Source organism: Bacillus rossius, chromosome 13 (assembly GCF_032445375.1).
Source record: "Bacillus rossius redtenbacheri isolate Brsri chromosome 13, Brsri_v3, whole genome shotgun sequence".
In the NCBI taxonomy this organism is placed as follows: Eukaryota; Metazoa; Arthropoda; class Insecta; order Phasmatodea; family Bacillidae; genus Bacillus; species Bacillus rossius.
In genome coordinates this window covers 35,021,924-35,041,380 of record NC_086340.1, presented here as the reverse complement: position 1 = coordinate 35,041,380, position 19,457 = coordinate 35,021,924, and the positions used below count along the sequence as shown (strand labels likewise).

Sequence of the window (19,457 nt, the reverse complement as noted above, 5' to 3'; positions counted from 1 at the left end):
ACTGATATACCCTTGCAATGGTCTTGTAGAAAAGGAACTGTGTCACAGTCTGGAATATCAATTTGATGTGCTACCAAGCCATCAGCTGTTCTTTTCAGAGCTGCCCCAACTCCATCTAGAGCACCCTTTCCATGAGCACTTTCGCTGAAATGCCAGTGAATTTCTTCCACATTCAATTCTCTTGATAAAAAGCCACCCATTAGCTGAAACATTTTCCAGTTTTTGTACTGGGTACAGGGTCCATCACTAAGGAAGTGAGCATTTTCCAACTGAGGTATACGTGACTTTATATCCTTAATAGTAGGCAGTAAATGGGCATATATTGCTGCAGGATCATGTCTGTTGCATGAGCTGACTGTTCCATTACAGAGAGGTGATGGTGCAACATCCGTATGACAGTACAGAACACATGTATGGATAGTCACTTGGGGTTTTGATCCCCCAAAATGTGCTGCTTGGATTTCTTTTGAATATTTGCAGGTATAGTTTTCAGAAAAGTCAACATGTACCAACACTTCATTCTGTAAAATATTTTTCTTGAGTTTTGAAGTTTCCTCATATTGGTGGCTTATGTTTGACACATGTGCCATGAAAGGTACAATTTATCTTGAGAAAATGCATATGAGCTGCATTTTAGAACATTCTTCTACAACTTTCACAGTTTTAGAACACAATTTAATTTAATTTTTAAACTGTACAGGGACTTTCTTTGTGGTCCACTTCTGGAAAAACACGGGACTATCGTCAGAATCTTCTTTAGTCTGTATACATTTTGATTTACAATCATTGCACTGTTGTTCTAGGCATGCTTCATTTCTTGGGTCACATTACAGTGTTCTAAGAACTTCAAATGGTGTTTTTTCATCAACAAGGTTCAAAGAATTCAGCTTTCTTACTAAGAGAACCATATTTTAGTGTGTTTTGCATAAACATGTTTCTCTTTCAGATACCTTTGGAAACACAACCCAAAAAGGTCTAAGTCTGCAAAATGTCTGATAGCTCAAATTCTGATACTCGGGACTTTCTTCTTTGAAGATCTTGTGCAGGTTCTGAAGTGTGTCATTTAAGAAACGCTTTTGCTTCTTCATGTTGTTTCTGGTAATAGTTTCCTTCTTTCCTGAGCACAAGCGACTCGTTTTATCTGTCTCTAAAAATGTAGTTACGTCAGATCTTACCTTCTCCAAGATAAATCTTCCTTTCAAAACTTTCTTGTGGGCTTGACCACTCTGAAACATTTTTTTTGAAGTAAGTGCACTCAAATAGTTCAAGTACCTATATTTTCGAACTATTTTTCCACTTAAAACTTTTACCATGACTCTTTTAACTTTGGATGACTTAAGTTTCTGAAAGTTGTGTTGTATTTGTTTGCTAATAACTTCTCCAAACAGCAGTTTTTTTGTATGCTACATTTTCATTGTTTTTGTCTCGACTTTTTAGGAGTTTTCGAGACCTCTTTCTTGGGCTATTGTCTTCTATTTGCTGATTTTTTTTAACCTACTTAGTCTTTTTTTGTACTTTTCTAACCTTGTCTTGGTTTTTTGTTTTCATTTTCTAGTACCTTGATCTTTTGTTGTAGCTTTTATCTATTTCTTCTAATCATTTTCCTTCCTCTTTCAGTTCCACACTTAAGTTTTTCCCTTTTATCACGATTGCTATTAATCTGTGTGGTAGGATTATTTGTTGATGTGCATTCTTCTGTTTTTTGCTCCATATTTTGCTGCTGTTTTTTCTGTTTTCGATATCATTTTGCTTTATCCTTCCAAATTTTTCTTGCTGCTCTTTTTTCACGGTCACTCATTGTTTCAATAGTCTTTATTTTTCCAGATGCTGTTCTCTGGTGATAACGTTCTCTTTCTTTTCTCTTAGACTCTTCATACAAAACAGACTTTTCAAGTAACTTCTGTCTCAATCGTTTCATGCTAAGTTTTTTCTGCTCTCTTCTTTTCTGAATCTGCGCATCTGACTGGTACTTTTTCTTCTTTTTTGTGGGTGCCATCTTGAAAACAAGAAAATATCTCAGCAGTTAGGTTGACTGCACATCAAGCTAATATTTTTATATATGTATTCTTTGCAGAACATAAATTCTCCTCCATGGACAATAAGTATCCCCTCCGTGGACCAACATAGTCCACGGAGGGGATGTCCACGGAGGGGATAAAAGTAAGGTTTTTTATTTTTTATAATTTTAATTTTGAGGTTAGGAAATTCTACAACTCAGTTGCTTAACCTACACCAATATACATTTATACACTGAGTTTAACACAAATACACAAGAGTTCCCTACCTTATTTATGATGACCACGGAGGATACGAATAGAACTTTGCGAAGCACAAATTTATATCTCAGTTATAAATATCAGAGCACCACATATAAATAAGAACATCAACACAAAAAGCTCATTAAAAATGGCTTCCTTTCTCTCCAATTCGATGGAGAAATAACAGTTGCTGTACTTTTTAATTAATTTTTAGTGCATTATTATTTGGCCATAGAGGTAGATTCTTTAGATTATGGACAATGTTTAAAATATTGTTATTCAATTACATTTGCCCATTGAAAATTAAATCGCATAGCCATGAGTTTGTGATGCTTCTAGCAATTACTTTTTGTAACAAGAGTAAAAATTAAAAAAGAGTTTAAAGAGTAACACTGGCCAGTGTCTTATAAAATGTGATTGGGGACGTCCACGGAGGAGACTGTATAGCTATTGCAGGCTAAATATTTAAGTAGTATTATAAAATGTAACCAAAAATTTTACATCAATATGTTTATCTAAAAACTTAATCATACTTACAATTAAAAATAAATATTGTTTTATGCAAATTGTTTGGTATTCCAGAGAGTGACACCAAATTGAACCTTTTCCAGAGAATAACCCATCTAAAGGATACTTTTTTTTTTGTTTGAATTAAGTTTTTGTTAAATGCTATTTAATTCCATGACATAACTTGCATTTCGATGCTGTATGGTGTATTAACTTGCATTTCGGTGTTCTGATATGTTTCGGCATGCGTTTCGGCGTTACTTTAGTTTCGTCGAGGAGATGCGGTGCACTGGAAGAAGGATCTAGGGATGAGCTGCACTGACCGAGTGTCTGCGCGTGACTGTCCTCCAGGTTCACGGCTTCCGAGCAGCGCTCGACCGCGACCCCCCGCGCAGGCGACCGCCCGTCCGAGGGCTCCTCTGATGCCTTCTCGCCCGCCTCTGCGCAGAACTCCTGATCCGACCGGTCCACCAGGTACTGGGGCTCTATGCCGGAGTAGCTCACCCACCGGGCCACCAGCTCCGACACCGAACCTGCATCAACAACACCGAGATGCCACACGCAGCTTCAGGTCTTGCTCGGCACAAGGCAGCCAGACTGAAAACCACAACTAAAATGTTGATACACAGGATGAGTCTGAATTTGACTTCGGCCGCAGGTTCATCATGTAAAAATAAGTTGAAAACAGATATGTCTTAATAGGGGCGGAAATCTGTAGGATACCCAGTGGGGGTGCCAGTGGGATTACATTTATCAATCCCATTTCACAGTTACAACCTTGCAAGAGGGTTCTTCGAAATAGTTGCAGAACAATTTTTTTTTAAATAAAAATAACAGAGAAAGTGTTTAATATGGAACACTCAAATTCTGGATAATGGACAGTGGTAGTCAAAAAGGTTCTAAAACCACCGCAAAAGTTGTTACTGTCGTAAAATTACTCTACTGAAATAAATTTAAGTCATTAATTATTTTATATATTAATAAAATGTATAACGTTTAGTCACAGTGCAAGCATGTGGTAACACACATTAACCATATTGTTCCTGCCTTTTGTCTAACCGTGTATTTGATCTCCAAATGCCGGAAACAAACACTAATCACAGTACGAGCTGCCCAAGTGACCGTCGATGACCGCGCTGCGGTGGCAGCTTTACCTTTTCCGTTCTTTAGAATGTTGCTCAGGGACACGGCCAGTTTCTCGTACGTCAGCCAGAAGGTCTTGATTCTAGTCTTCTTCTCTCCTGTGACGTGAGGTCTCTGCCTGAAACATGTTTGCTCTTTCACATCTCGAGTCCTACAACAGGGTGTCTACTAACAGTCTAAGATAATATTCCTGGGTTTTCCAATGTGTCCAGAAATTAATTTACAATTATCCAGACTGTTTACTTTATTTCCTAACCAAATTTTTGTGCATTCCTTAAATGAGTTATAGGCAGACTTTCATGTGAGACGAGCCGAATATTAAGAAAACAGATTCTCCAATTTTTTTTAGAGAGCCGCAACATTCATTTTCTTTGTATTTACAAAGAATGTTTAGCCGATAAAAAAAATGTATGAAATCAAAATATTTTATTCACAAATTCAACATAGTCTTATAAATAAAGGTAACTTAAGGAAAAAATCATGTTAAAGTAAACAAATATGGTAGGTATTCATTTATGTCGACCGGGGCTACCCCCTCCCTAAGCCCGATGTGCCTCACGTCTCACCTGGCCCCACCCCTCCCATCTTCTCCCTGTTTCGAACCTCCCGCCATCAGGAACCAGTGTGTGTGCGTGTGTGTTTCTCCGCCCTGCAAGAGGCACATTTATAGAGCCTGTGCCACGCAACCCTAACATAATTACTATTTAAATAATTAAATGTCATTCTTTATCTTTTGTTTTACTGTTTCCTACTGTGTTTATGTTAACGGACTAGACATAAGGACTGAGCAGCGCCCTGAGCGGCAGGTTTCAGAACTACCCAACGCGGGTATACTATTTTTTGAACTTAAGTAGAAATTATTGACGTTTTTATGTAATTTTAATTCAGGGAAAATATGTTTAAATTTGTGTGAAGAGCTGTAAGGGGTTTGCTTTGCTACTTAGTTCCTCCGCTGCCTAACGGTAAACCCGAAGCTTCCTGCGGTCATGACACCTAGACGACCGCCAGTCTATCTCAATCGCCACCCGGAGCAGGACGCAGCAACCACGTGAGATTCCTTCCCGTTCTCCGGCGTGTGGGGACACCTAGAAACCACTCGTGAGTTAAGGAGCGTGCCCGCTGCTGAGAGCAGGTGGTTAGGCTAAATTTGATTTGGGGGGTTGCGAGCCTCGTCGCACTTGGGCTACGTCACGACCCTGAGAGGGGATAGCCGGGTCCACGTGGTGGCGCCCATATTTAGTCGATGCTCACACACGCATGACTCTTTCAACCCCAGTGCGATATAGCACATTAGTAGATTACTGATAAAATAAGAAAACCTAAATTATTTATTAAAATAAAAAAAGCACCTGGGCAAGTGCGGTGGCGGAGGGTGTGATGGTAGGGCGCGAGCACAGGTTGAGGACATGCGTTGTAATTGTGCCGTTTCATTTTGTTTGGCTTTTTTTTTTTGTGCTGTGGCAGCACAATAAGTCGTTGAGCTGAAAATCCTCTGAAAAGAGCAGCATGTTGCTCACGAGCTGCGGTCTGACGACCTCTTGGTTAGAGTATACTAAAAGCCAAGTTTAAATTATTTTGCGAACAGAAACCAAATTTATTTAACACTTCATAACTGAAAAAAACATATGCCACATGCAATACAAAAAGTGCTGTTAATTTACATAATCTCTTGTTACATTTAAAACTCTTGAAATGCCTATATGTTAATCACCAGTTATATAGTAATTGTGGTGTGCAGCATTGAGGTAATGAGTTATATTGTCACACACATTAATGAATACCATATTTAATCGCATAATGTCCGCACATTTCTTTTTAATACTTGAAATTGAATTTTTAAAAATCTGCATAAAGTCCGCACCAGACAAAGCAACCTTGGCCACCCCTGAAAGGCACAGTAATGGGATGGAAATTTACCAACGCTGTCAACAATGCTTTGACCTTGAGTTGTTCATTTCTCCGGAGCAGTCGCTGAGAGGGTTTGTAGCGTGGTGAAACCGTCCGGACTCAGAAACTCGCACTCTACTGCGCAGCTGCCTGCGACGTCACGCGAGTTGCAAGGGGATGGGTATATATAGCACAAGCCAGAGCAGCTGCAACTCACACTATGTCACAAAGTAGGGGAGGTAGCGGAGAAGTGGTGGGGGTACATGCTCACGGTTTCACCTTCTCAATACTCCCACCACGTTTGCTGAGAGGCTTTAATTTTGTTTTCATGTAAGATATTATACGCAACGTAAAGAAAATGTCAGCTGTAACAGAATGGACATACATAAATTCTTACATGTCAGGAAGACAAGCCACTGCTTTGTTTTTGTTAAAAATTCCTGCTCAGCCTTTTCCAAGCTCTGCACTCCTTCCCCCGCTTCAGTCAAGCAGGGCAGGAGGGGACTCGCATGCACAGACGTCTGCCAGTAACTTTTTTTATACACACAGTGGGCAAGGGACAGGCGCCGGCTAATGCAGACATTAGACATCTGCCCTGTGCCCTTAGTGGCCATCTCAATGAAAGATTAAAAAAATATCTTTTATAGCGTTTATTTTAGGTAGGCCGGCTGCAGCTTCTGAACGTAAGAGCGCACACGCGAGTGAGAGAAAAAAAAAATGAGTGGCGTCTTCCACTAATCGCTGGCACCCAATTATCTCGACACCTGTCACATTTCTCACGTCCGCTGTGGAGGGTCGCCAGTCACCAGCGCTCTACGAAGTAGTGTGCTGCCGTTGTTAATATTTTTCAACTGGGCCGAGGGAAAGGTGCCAATTATACGAAGCAGCGATTTTACTAATGCAATCTGCGGCACCGTGAGCATACGTAAAATCAGGGTACTAGTAAACTAAATATCAGAGAACAATTTTTTTTACTCTACACAAAACATGTAATATTTTGAGGAAAAAAAAATTTTTTTCGGACGTCACCTCAATGTCCGCACCCCATTTTTTTGGTCAAAAATGTAGCCAAATTACTGCGGACATTATGCGAGTAAATACGGTAAACACTTTTATTAAACCAATATTTACTAGTTGAAAAGAAACCCTGTATTTAAGTCTAACAAACTCGCATAGGAAATTTGAATATCACTGGAAATACCAGCAATATCACTAACACTGTAATTAGTTTTAAGACATTTGGATTGATGTATTCTACAGTTTGCATTTACAGTGATCTGGTATCAGCTTTCCATAAGCATTGGTTTAAGTGTCACAAGTGTAATAATGATGCTGGTATCAAGTTTAATGACACTGACACCACCCGTGAGTAGAACATAGATTTTCCGTATAGTAACTCTCTGCATGTACAGAGGAAGTGGCAAAACATTCGTAAACTGTTAGATGTAAAGTACAGTAAGGATTCTGAACAGCAAATATCTCATGCCAGCTACAGCACTAACTGGACAGAGCAATGCCAGAGGGCCCAATACGTCCTAAGGCCAGGTTCGAGGCAGACAAAAAACTTTGCAGGGCCAAAGAATCCCCGAGCTGGTCTCGTTGGTGATGGATCCGACGACATCAGGAAGCAGGTAGACGTTGAGGAAGTGAAGAGGTTTTTCTGTCAGCTCAAGAATACGGCAGCTGGCGTACATGGTGGTATTGCTCAACATCATCCGGCTGCTCTGTCACATACCAACCACCTTGTTGCTGCCTAAGGGAGGAGAGAGGAGACCCCAATAAAACGAACTGGGACCTATCACGATCAGCTACTCAAGAAGATTGTCAACACCCGGCTCGAGGCAATTGTGGAATGTCGCTTTTCAAGAAACGACGAGCTCGTGGCAAATACCATCATGGCGGCCGTGATCCATAGCATCAGGGACAAGGAGTCCCTATGGTGCTGGTCAAGGTGTTAGATGAGGTACGTACCCAGTCGCTAGTCTCGGCCCTGCATCCTGCACGATCGCGTATCTGACAGCAATGTACTCGGATGTGACCACCGCTCTGGAGTGATGCCCTGGACAAAGGAGTCAGGAGGAGGGGTAAGATGGCGGGAGAGGTACCTGAGGAAAGCATCGAGCAGAGCAACGTCTTCCAGCTGGCCAATCAGCAGCATCCACTGGCAGACGTCCTGGGACATGTTCTCCCACTCGCCGGCCGCCTTCTGTGGGTCGCCCGCGCCCTGGTCCAGCTCCCGCGAGTCCCCCATCCGCCGGGCCACCGCGCAGCAGATCATGGCCCCCGTCAGCGCCCTGAAGGGGTTGGAGGAGTCCGCGAGCTGAGCCCGGACCGGCTGCCACCACTGCGACACCTCGCCGTAGTCCGCGCACACCCGGCCCGTGCCTACAACAACAACCTGAGTGTCCACACGACTTCTGACAACATCTCCATTACCTAAATTTCATATTTCCCTGCATAATTTTGACGTGATAATGTCTTATAAGTCGATGAACGCCGACTGTATGCACGAAAAAGCATGACTCATTGTCACGTTCCACCTGAGCCGAGCGTGCAAGCGAGAGCACGGAACAAGAGATAGAGAGGCACGATCGGCTTGTGACGCATCTATCTCTCTTCTACTCATGTTATCATGTAAAATTATCGTCCGTAAACCGACTTTACAGACAACCCCCTGTTTATTTTTTAATAGCAATTTTCCTATAGAAAAAAAGAAAATCTAGCCTCCACCAACCTTACAGCTGGCCTAGACATAACAAAAATGAAAATTCAAACAGAACCTTGCATCTGCCATTTTATAGTGTGTAGGTTATGCACTAAAACACTTTTTGAAAAAAACTGTTTTCATAGTCTGGGTGATAGCAATCTGGAGCACGCCACTTTCTCAAGGTTGGGAGAGTTGCTGTTTTTTACCATGGCCGGCAGCCATGGAACAAATCCTAGCATGACTCTATTTATTTAAAAATATCCATTAATTATTAGGTACCTATTTAAAGCAATTGTAAAAGAACCTTAAATTAACTAACATGGTTTGTCGCATAATCGTCGCACATTTTATACTAAAATCAGTTTGATAAGTAGGTGTATGACGATTATGTGAAAAAAGCATTTTTTGTTAGGTAAAGTTATTCATAAAAACAAAACCTATTCAAGGAAAGTAAGTTAATTTAAAAAGTAGAGTATACAAAAGCATGACAAACTATTTAAATTAATAAGTCATGCAACAAAAACATTTTACAAAGGCAAGTTTGCCATACAATAATATCTAAATATAAGGCTTTTCTATTTATATTAAGGCAAGTGTGTCATATAATATTATGTAAATACTAGCCATGTGCCCAATGGGATTTCCCATCCTCATATTTGATGACTTTCCCAAAATGCTGATACAACTGACTTTTATTTATAAACAGATGCCTAAACACCAATTTGCATATTTCTAACTTCAAAAATGACAAACTTTTTATCAAAATGTAATAAGTAGACAAATCACAAAGCAAACACAATAAATTTATTTCTTCTAGCAAAAAGGTTAAATCTAAATAAAACCTATCGAAAGAAACAAAGCAATTGCATTAAGTTTTTAATATCAAAATACAAAGCGAAATCAGTAAATCCATATATCCTAGATAAGTAAATTCAATTTTAGTTTGTATTCGCTTAATTCTATCACTGATGTAAACTTACAAAAATACTTATGTCACTAAGGTAAAAAAAATACTAACAGTGTTATCTATTGTATTGGTTCTTTGGTGTACTACGCCATGATGATTGTGTCACTGAGGTAAACATCCGAAACCTTCTGTAAGCAAGCAACTTTTAAAAATAAACTAATGAAGCTCCATCTTTTGACTTTTCTATGAAATGTACTAAGCTGAGAAGACTCCTATAACTTGAAATTAAGATATCATTTTTCTGTGAGCCGATTTTGATTAAATAAAGCACATATATTGCCTCAAGCTACGCTCAAGTTAGGTACCTGTGAAAATCCCATGAAATTTCATTAAGTAGTTTTGGAGATAAGCGTGTTCAAACAGAAAGATAAATAGACAGACAAAGTTTTTAAAAACAGTTTTATTGTATTCTGTAACACTCCTTACATCACCCTCAATCAGTTTTTGTCAAATATTTTCAATGAACAGACATGACGGTTCAACAGCTTTATTAAATTATAGATAAGGTTTTTCTATTTACCATTTTTTGGGTACGGTTTTAGTGCCATTATCTTCTGGCAGTCTTGATCAGACCATGGCCCGGGGCAGACACACTGTTCTGTTTGATTTCCGACAGCTTCTTTCTGGTAATTGTAATTATAATTCAATGTACCCAAACATTTTATTACTCCCATGCGTCCCAGAGTCTGACAGTCTTAAATTTCACTTTGCCACGTGACTGCAACATGAGGTTCCAAACTTAGGGAACTGGCCCACTCCAGTAAACAATGTATTTTTGTTTAATTAGTCGCACATATGTCTTGTGGCATCAACAAAGTCAAGTAATGTAAATTTACAGCTTTGACAGCCGAGCCCGATCCATGGTTAAATTGAAAACTTACGGGATTGGGTGCCTCCAATTGGATCCACAAGACTGCCGTAAAGACCAACAAACAGCAAAATGTGTAACATGTTTTAAAGAGTAACAGCATCATTTATCTGGACGAGCCACTTTCATGTATAGGGAAAACTACAGTTAATGTTAACTTCATGTTCCGAAAACCATCTACCGTTATTCATCAATTGTAATTAGTAATAGTCAGGAATAAGTACAGTATGTTGGTAAGAAACTCTGCAGATCCACTGAATTATATTCTTAGTCTTCTAGCCTAGTGGCGCGCTGAGCTGTCGACCCAACAACACAGCCATCTGTTAGACTTCAAGCTAGCCTAGGGCCTCCCGGACAATTTCAACATCAATAACTTAACTAGCCCCACCCCAGGTTTTGACGCCCAAACCGCGGGTGATTGAAGCTTTCTGCAACATAGTACATACATGTTTATAATAAGTAACCAATTATCTGTGGTTATTATTAAAAAAATGTATTATATATATAATCATTTGGATAAACAAAACAATTTTCAAACATAAAATTTAACTGGTTTCAGAAAATGCTTTGCTACCTTTTTATTTATTCTCTTGCATTTTACACCACTCTATTATGGTTCCGTACGTAGTCCTTTCATTTTTAAATTTACTGTATTTTGACTCAAGTTTGCTTAGACTATTTAAAAGTGAGAAAAAAAAGTATCACTGTATATTAAATTTATTAAAAAATATTCGATATTTGTACATAATTATGAGTATATTTGAAATAAGAAACCAGGATTGGCAGAAGCCACGGCAGGGACGACCGACCTGCCAGGGTGCAGATGGCGTGCAGCAACTGGGAGAAGCGCGCCATCTCGGCGAGGAGCGCGGCGCCCTCGCGCCGGTTCAGCCAGAACGCCACGGCCAGGCGGGCCAGGTCGCGCGGCTCGACGCGGCTCGCGGCCGTCGCGGCACGCCACTCCTGCACGTCGCCCTCGCTGCACAGCACGCCTCGGAACAGCAGCTCCCCTGCGCACAGCACGCAGGTCCATGCAGGCTTGTCTTACACTTCCAGGTGTCTTACACTTCGTTTCCTTGTTATTACTAGGCACGAGATCACCTATACGCTATACCTAGCAAGTTGCGATGAAACCAAAATAACACCGAAAAGCATGTCAGTACCCCGCATAACACCAATACAGGCCCCCCACATCATTCTGTGGGCCCCGTTGCTAGAAGTCATGATGCCACCCCATTTTTTTCTAACAGAGATAAAAAAATGTTTTTTTTTCCTTTATGTACATTGTTTCAGTTATATATTTTTTAACCTTATCACAATTATTTTTAAAACACATTAAAGCTAGTTTTAAGTCAGTGTTTCGATTGTCAACGTAAATTTATTTTGAATAATGGCAAATAAATGTGTGTAAGTGTTCTGCACTGTCAACATGGTGTCACGTCAATTGGTGGTGGTTTTGTTACATTTGTAGATTCAGACACGTTCTGTACGCACACCATATTCCGAATAATATTACTCTGGTGTAATATTTCATCGGTAACTGAATTTAGGCTTTACTGTTTCATTGTTTTCTATGATTTATTTAAAATTGTCTACTTTTTTGTTATAAGTTTTTTTTTCTTTCCTTTGCAGGCCCCCTAGACCCATGGGCCCCGTTGCCATAGCAACGGTAGCACCGGCCATGTGGGGGCCCTGCACCAATATGCAAGTTAATACACCATAATAGCACCAAAATGCAAGTTACATCATGGAATTAAGCAGCATTCAACCTAAACTTACTTCAAAATCACAAAATAAATAATCTTTTAATGTTTTAAATTCCAGGAATGTCATTTTTTTACAAAAATTATACTTCAGTGCATAGATCAGAAAAATTAATTTAATAAGTTTCATTGTGCATTTCTTATCGAATCAATTTTAAATCACAAATGCTCACCTATTTATTTATTTTTTGTTGTGAAGGTATTTGTTTCAGACTAATGTATTATAAAACAGTATTTATAAAAAAAATTAACACAGAAATCATCTGTTTTGAAACTGAAATTGAACTAAAAATAAAACCTTAAAATCTTGTCTTGTCATTACCATTATTTATTAAGGGCTTTCATTAAAAATTTGTCAAGACTTTTCTCTTGTCACTGAAAAGACAAGAATGAGATGATATGGCCATGTCTAAAAGAATAGGGAAAGAGAGGCTGCCTAGGAAAATAACGGAGTTTAAGTACACAGGAAGAAGACCCCAATAAAGACCAAGGAAGATATGGGAAGAGCAGAGAGTTAAAGGAGTGTCGGAGAGAGGAGAAGTCTGGCACATAATGAAGGAAGAGGAATGGTGAAGTGAAAAAGGAATATGCAGGCATTTTACACTGCTGACCTGGCCACAGTCTGAAAGAAGTTGATGATGACGATGATGATGATTGATGATCTTTCTTGTATTTGTTGTTTGGTAAACGATTTTCTCACAAGATATTTAATAAACGTTACTTTTTAGTTGTAAAATGTCACACAAGTGATCATAATAATTATTAACACTTGCACGACTTATTAAAGCTATTCAGGGCTCTGCCTACCCGGGCACACATACGGTGCGCAGAGCTTCAGGAAAAACGTGATTTCCTAACTACTCAAGATATCCGAGTAGGGTCTGCTTACGAAAAGCAATTAAGAGTTAGCTGAGGCCAAAAAGTACTTTTGATTATGGATTAAGTTTTTAAACTGAATTTTTAGAAGAGTTAAAATGGCTAAAACGCTTTTTTCAGAGTAATTTTTAGGTGTAAAACAACCAGTAAAGATTCTTGAAAGCACTTTAAAGTCTTGCAATACCCCTTTATCTTAATTTCTCGGCCATATAATGTTACGGTCGCACAGTTATCCTGTGACGAGGAGAAGACTGCATGCCAGTCCAGAGGAGACACCACACTAGAAGCACCAGCGAGTGTCGCGCTTATCATCCCGCCTCACTGACACACATACACCCCTGACGAGGCGGGCCCCTTAAATAATATTTTTAGTAAATATCTGATGAAAAATTTTTTAGATAAAAATAGTATGTAAACGTGCTATCATAAACAGGAAAAGCCCTCAAATAAAAGCAATGACAAGAAAAAGAAATAACATAGCGTGCCAGACAGAGCCTTAAACACTTTTAAATCCACCCATAAAAAAATCATGGCCCATTTTCGGGTAATCAAGTTATGTTTCAAGCGAATAGAAAAAAAATAGTTCTTCAAGCCAATTGCGCTGGTTTTAATTCAAAGGGTAATTGCAGACATTTCACCAAATTAAATATAGATAAATATTTAGGATTTTTAAGAATTGTACAGATGTTATTGTAATGTTGAAAACATGCATGTTAATATGGTACAAATACTTACCAACCCTGGTAAGCTTATCTTCTGTAATATCTTTCCTCAGAAAAACAGGTTGGTATTCTGCGATTGTGTTGATAGTGCCTGAAAAACATGCTCTCATCAGTAAGCAATACTTTGCAAAAAAAAAAAAAAAAAAAAAAAAGTCAATCATTTACAATGATCATGTTCATTAGTAAGAGTAACTATAAAAAAAACAATTTGGGGTAAAATTATTAATACCTTAACATAAGTGCTGAAAACAATTATATCCACTAAAAAATATTTAACTCTAAATTGCAGAAAAATGTTCAATACTTCTAGAAATGTAAAATATAAAAATAATTCAAACCATTTTAAACTTTTTTTTGGCTCATCAATAATATACTACAGAATTTTATTACATCCTTATTTTTCATGCCAAATTTATATAAAATATGCAGGAAAAATACATTAAATAATATTTGTTAAAGATCCAAAGACATGAACATATCATTCTAACCAATCTCCCAAAAAATAAAAATGTTTCAAATTAAAAAAAAATATTAATATGGTATTATTAAGATGGTTGTTTTGAAAACTGAGAGCGGTGAGTATACCAGTGGTTGTGCTGGTGTGCGACAGTCCCTCCAGGTCGAAACTCGACAGGAAGTCAGACAACGAAGACGTTTCGTCGTCTGCAAAAGCAACCCTGGCTTCGGGATTGCTTGGTTTCGAGTTCTCACAAATTGAAGATATTACATCCATTACTTCGAGAAGCCTCTCCATTTGCCTTTCAGGAGCATTTAACACCGAAGACATGTGCTGAAAGAAAATCAATTTGACAGCTACAGTGCTGCCAACTTCCAGGCATCAGTTATCAAATTTATGTACATAATTCATAACTCAAACAATCACCATAAAGAGTTTATGCCAGATACTAGACTACATAATAATTAACACCACTTTCATACACTAACAAGATAATCCATCCGCCAAGTAATTTAAAAATTACACAGGTTTGCAAACCTCTTAGTAATTAAAAAGTTATAATAAGTTTCAGGATTTATATTTATATTAAATACTTTACAAAGGGTTTGCCTTATCATTACAAGAGCTATATGACCAATATCTGTGGTATGAAAGACAGATTTTGAGTTTGAGACTTCCTTAATTCTCTGTATTCGTAATAAATACATACTACTCCATAGTCTGAACAGGATAATGATTAATGAAAATCCATAAAACTTGGCAGTACATACTTTGTCTGACATCAAGCATGGTTAATGCTAATGGAAATCAACAAAGTTCCGTAACATTAGATTTTCACACTGAGAGCTAACAATTATCAAGTAGAAATATCAACACAGAATGTATCAAAAATTAACTATCAACATGCACTTAAAACCAATATTTACTGACATAACACTATGAATGAACGAAACAAATACGAAAAAATAGCATACTATCAAGTGTGTCGTCGGGTTTTGCAAGTATTAGAGGAATATTGTACATTAGTGACAAAATTGATATTCAATACGACATTTCAAATTAAATAACTTTTTTTTTATTATTCGTTACTCATAGATACACACTCACTCACAAAATATTTGAAAGGAAAAAAATATAAAAAGGATGAAACTACGAAGATTTCGTGAGAAATATAAATATACATTTGTTTTCTGTAACATAATACATGCATTTGTTGTATGAAACAAATCATCTGTGATTACAACTAAAAATTATTAAAATAATATTCCACAGCTGTTGTTAGAAGGGAGAGCGTGTTGGTTCTGGGACACTGTTAACAAATGGGTTCCAATGTTCTGGCAGTGTGGGACCACGTGGCGAGGGGGCGTGGCACTAGGTGCTCGGGCTATAGACATATTTATTAGAAGTATTCTTATAGCTTAAAGAAATAATTTTTTTTACTGTGTAGTATTTCTTTATACTTAGTAATATTTCTGTATAGTATTCAAAAAAATATATAAGTAAAGTTATTCTTTTTTAAGTATTTCACTTATTAAAGCATTTATACCTATAGTAATAAAGGTCTTCATTTATTTTATACCTCTTATTATTCGTAAAGTGGTTGCTTTTAAGTCTTCATTATTTGTTAAAATGTGGTAGCATATAGGCATATGCTGTTCAGTATGTTATAGGCATACGTTTTAATATATTCCTTGAGTGTTTTTAAAAGTTATATTTATTCTGTAGTAAGTAATAGTAATAATAATAATAAAATTATGTGTTGTTAAGCATAAGGTAATTTTTATTAAATAATAAGTATTTACGAGATCAGAAAACAAAACAAAAGTACGTATAACTTAGTATACAAGGTAATTATAAAGTCCGTGAAACATTTAATAAAATCAGTACAGCGAAATCGAAAAGAACAATGTAACAAATTATATACCGCGTGAAAGAACAACTGTCAAAATTTTTTTGAATGTAGCGCCAAAAAGCTATTTTAAAAAACAACCGACATGTGCATGTAGTTGCTGAAAATGGCTGCGAACCAGGCAGAGAAAGCCTGTAATTTACTGACTTTATACGCAATTCTGTTAAACATGTGTAAAATTTAATTTCTAATAATTTGTGCGTACATAGCAGCCTAGCCGTCTAGTTAATGAATTTTCCGCGAATTCGTAGGAGGAATTTGCAAGGTAAGCAATAAATATCAGTATTTTGTACTTCAGAACTTAAATCATATGAGCCGGAAACAAAAGGACGGTAAATGTGGATTTATGTTTTAGTAATATCATTTTTAAACTGCACCGGCTGGTCAACTTGTAGAATGCTCGAGTCCATCTGGGTACACCTTAAAGCCTAGCTTCTCAAGAAAAGTATATTTTTACATGTTAACCACTTGGCAACTCGTTGACTACTGGGTTTCGCTTCGACACCGCCAGAGCCTTTATGAATGCCAAAGTATTTCACTCCCATTTGTGTTAAATGCAGACGTAACGTTATTTCTTCATCTCTAAAGTCAACCAGGTCCCCGTTTTGATCAACTATCCTCACCAACAACTCGTGTATTCATTTCACAATGACCAGAACGTATTTGATAGATGTTGGGACTTCAATCACCTTATAACCAGGTGGGAAGCTAGGATACAATTCGTGAATGGTTGTGCTAGGTTGTTTGATTAAATAGCTGGTACTAACAACATTGGTATTCATTCATATGACCGATATGGTGTAAATATTGGCTGATTGTGTTGACTTGTATATTCGATCTGCCACGTAAATCTAAGTTTCAAAACCATCATTCTTCCAAGCGCATCACTTTCCATAAAATTAATATCGTAATTAGAATGCATATTACATTGCAGAGTATTCGGGTTCCCTCTCAAAACCAGCATTGCAACAACTGGTAATTGCTCTCTGATGTAACTTTCCAAATCGGAAATTTCGTAACCTCCATTGGGAATAGTAATTTGAATCACAGGTCCATTGTTTTTTAAAAAACAAAATTTGCTTTTTTTTCGTCAACGTTTGGAATGGAATGGTATGTTGGAAAGTCAATAAGCCCCATTTGTCATGTTCCGTCCGTAAGGTCTAGGGGCGGAAAGTGGATAGATCTCAATACGGAACATTTTCCTGTTAAAATTAATGAAATTGACATTTCATGTTAGCTTGCACTTTAGTATAAACTGCCAATTAGCTTGCGCTCTAGTATAGAATGGATGTGGCAATGGTCAATATAACTGTGATGCATAAACTATTTCTTGCGCTTCTTATACACAGACACTATAAATGTTAGACACAGATGTGCACAATTACAAAAGTTAATTATCTGCTGCCTGTCGTAATTATAACTTAACTTTGAGCCTTTAAAGAAGGTAAGTCTCTCATGAATATTCCACGTAAATTCGATGATATGAGTTTGGTTGCGGCCCACTTTACAACCGTAATTCATGAGGCAAAGCAGTAGTATGTAATAGTTCCTCCGAGCGCAGGGTTCAGGGTTGTGGTGCCGGTGCCGGGTCAATGACCAATTGCTCTGACGTCACGGCGGCCATCTTGGACACAAAAATTTCCTCAAAAATGACAGTTTTGAGGACAAATTTCTCATTTCCTTACTCAAAAATTCAAAAATTAAGATTTCGAAAAAACCCAAAACTCTTTTGTCTTAGAAAGAACACAAAATCCTAAAAGAGGCTTAAGCATCCATGTCTACAGCCTCCAATAAGCCTCTGACGTCATCTAGGATTATGACGTCACCATTGCAATTTCAGTTACGGCCGCCGTCTTGTAAATCTTTATTTCTTATCCGATTTTAATGAAAAAAAATTTAAAATTTATAAAAAAATTCAATTAACAAAATTTAAAAAATATATTTATAAAACATACTTTATCGACATGGAGCTCGGAGTCCTCGGTTCGAACCCAATGAGGGCAAAAAAAAATGGCGACCAATCCTTCCCTCATGGTGGCTGCAGGCAGACTGACCCCCACCAATTCATTTCAAAATATTTTGTCACCTAGTATGACGCCATGTCCGCCATCTTGAAAATCCGTAATTTGTATGTTAGAAATATGGGAAATTTTTTAAAAATTATTAAAAACATTAATCAATCAAATTAAATAATAAAAATTTAATAAAATATTACTTAAAAACCACTGTTGCACTTATCGTTACGGTCGCCATCTTTGATTTTATAAATATTGCATGTTTCGTCACGCCCGCCTTCTCGGTTGAGTACAATGTCATCGTTACACTTTACGTTACGACCACCATATTGTAATATATTAATGTTGCATGTTTCGTTGTGGCTGCCATCTTGAAAATCCATAATTTCAATGCTAGAAATTCCGAAAAAATTCCAAAAAAAATTTAAAAAATTGCCTACTTCAAACGTTTAGTTACTTAATTGTTTTCGGTCCTCGGTTTGATTTCCGGCAAGTGTAAACCAGTAATTTATTAATATTGTTACGATTTACCTGCGGGTTCGTAAAGGATAGCCCAATTAAAGATTTTTATCACACACACAGTTTTATTTATTACCACTACTTGTCACTTACAAATAATCTTTTAAGATGGCAAATAATTAACTACACTTAAAGAAATGTCAATTCCCCAGTCACTCTTTCACACACCTCGCTGGGCCGCACTTCCGGCGCAACTTTGACCGCAGCACCCCTCGTGGGTCTCCGCCGCGGGACTCCGTCGCCGCACTCCGCCGCTGCCGTCACACTCTTCGCCGAGATCCCACGCGACGACTCGCTCGCAACTTCACTCGGGACTCCGCCGCGCCCGCGACTCTATCGCCCGGAAACTCCACCGCGGGAAAACTCCCGACTCCACTGAACTCTCTCACTCCCTGCCCTGGAACCCTCGTCCAAGGACTTCGCCACTCTGCCGCACCCGCGGCACTATCGCCCGGAAGCTCCGCCGCGGGAGAACTCCCCACTCAGACTCTCTGCCCTGGATCCTTCGTCCAAGGACTTCGCCACTCTGCCGCACCCGCGGCACTATCGCCCGGAAACTCCGCCGCGGGAGAACTCCCCACTGAACTCCTACTGAAGGTCGGCCCAACCTCCTTATATAGCCCTTGGGTTCCCATCCAGAACAATCGGGCATGTCTCCGAGATATCGCGCGACCTTCGCCGTCGAAATGCCCAGAAACGCGTCGTGAGTCCTCGAAGGACGCGGCGGCTGCTCAAAGAACGCCGATAAACGCAACAAGCATCGGGTTCCCACAAAACGCGCCGATAAACATGTCTGAGTCATTTTATTCCGCAGTGCGGCCTCTTTTAAGTAACTCGATCTGAGGCAGGTGCGCGCTGC

General features: G+C 38.5%; 1 protein-coding gene across 2 annotated transcripts in view; it reads right to left on the bottom strand.

The window, feature by feature from the left end:
• Positions 1-19,457, bottom strand: part of LOC134538445 (rab3 GTPase-activating protein non-catalytic subunit) — a 154,922-nt gene that overhangs the window by 49,831 nt on the left and 85,634 nt on the right. For both annotated transcript variants that reach the window (XM_063379772.1, XM_063379773.1), the window contains exons 13-18: positions 14,284-14,488; positions 13,712-13,789; positions 11,147-11,347; positions 7,901-8,180; positions 3,920-4,026; positions 3,089-3,298 (exon numbers count right to left, since the gene is read on the bottom strand). In XM_063379772.1, coding sequence (XP_063235842.1) covers positions 3,089-3,298; positions 3,920-4,026; positions 7,901-8,180; positions 11,147-11,347; positions 13,712-13,789; positions 14,284-14,488 — 1,081 coding nt within the window. The remainder of the gene's footprint in view (positions 1-3,088; positions 3,299-3,919; positions 4,027-7,900; positions 8,181-11,146; positions 11,348-13,711; positions 13,790-14,283; positions 14,489-19,457) is intronic.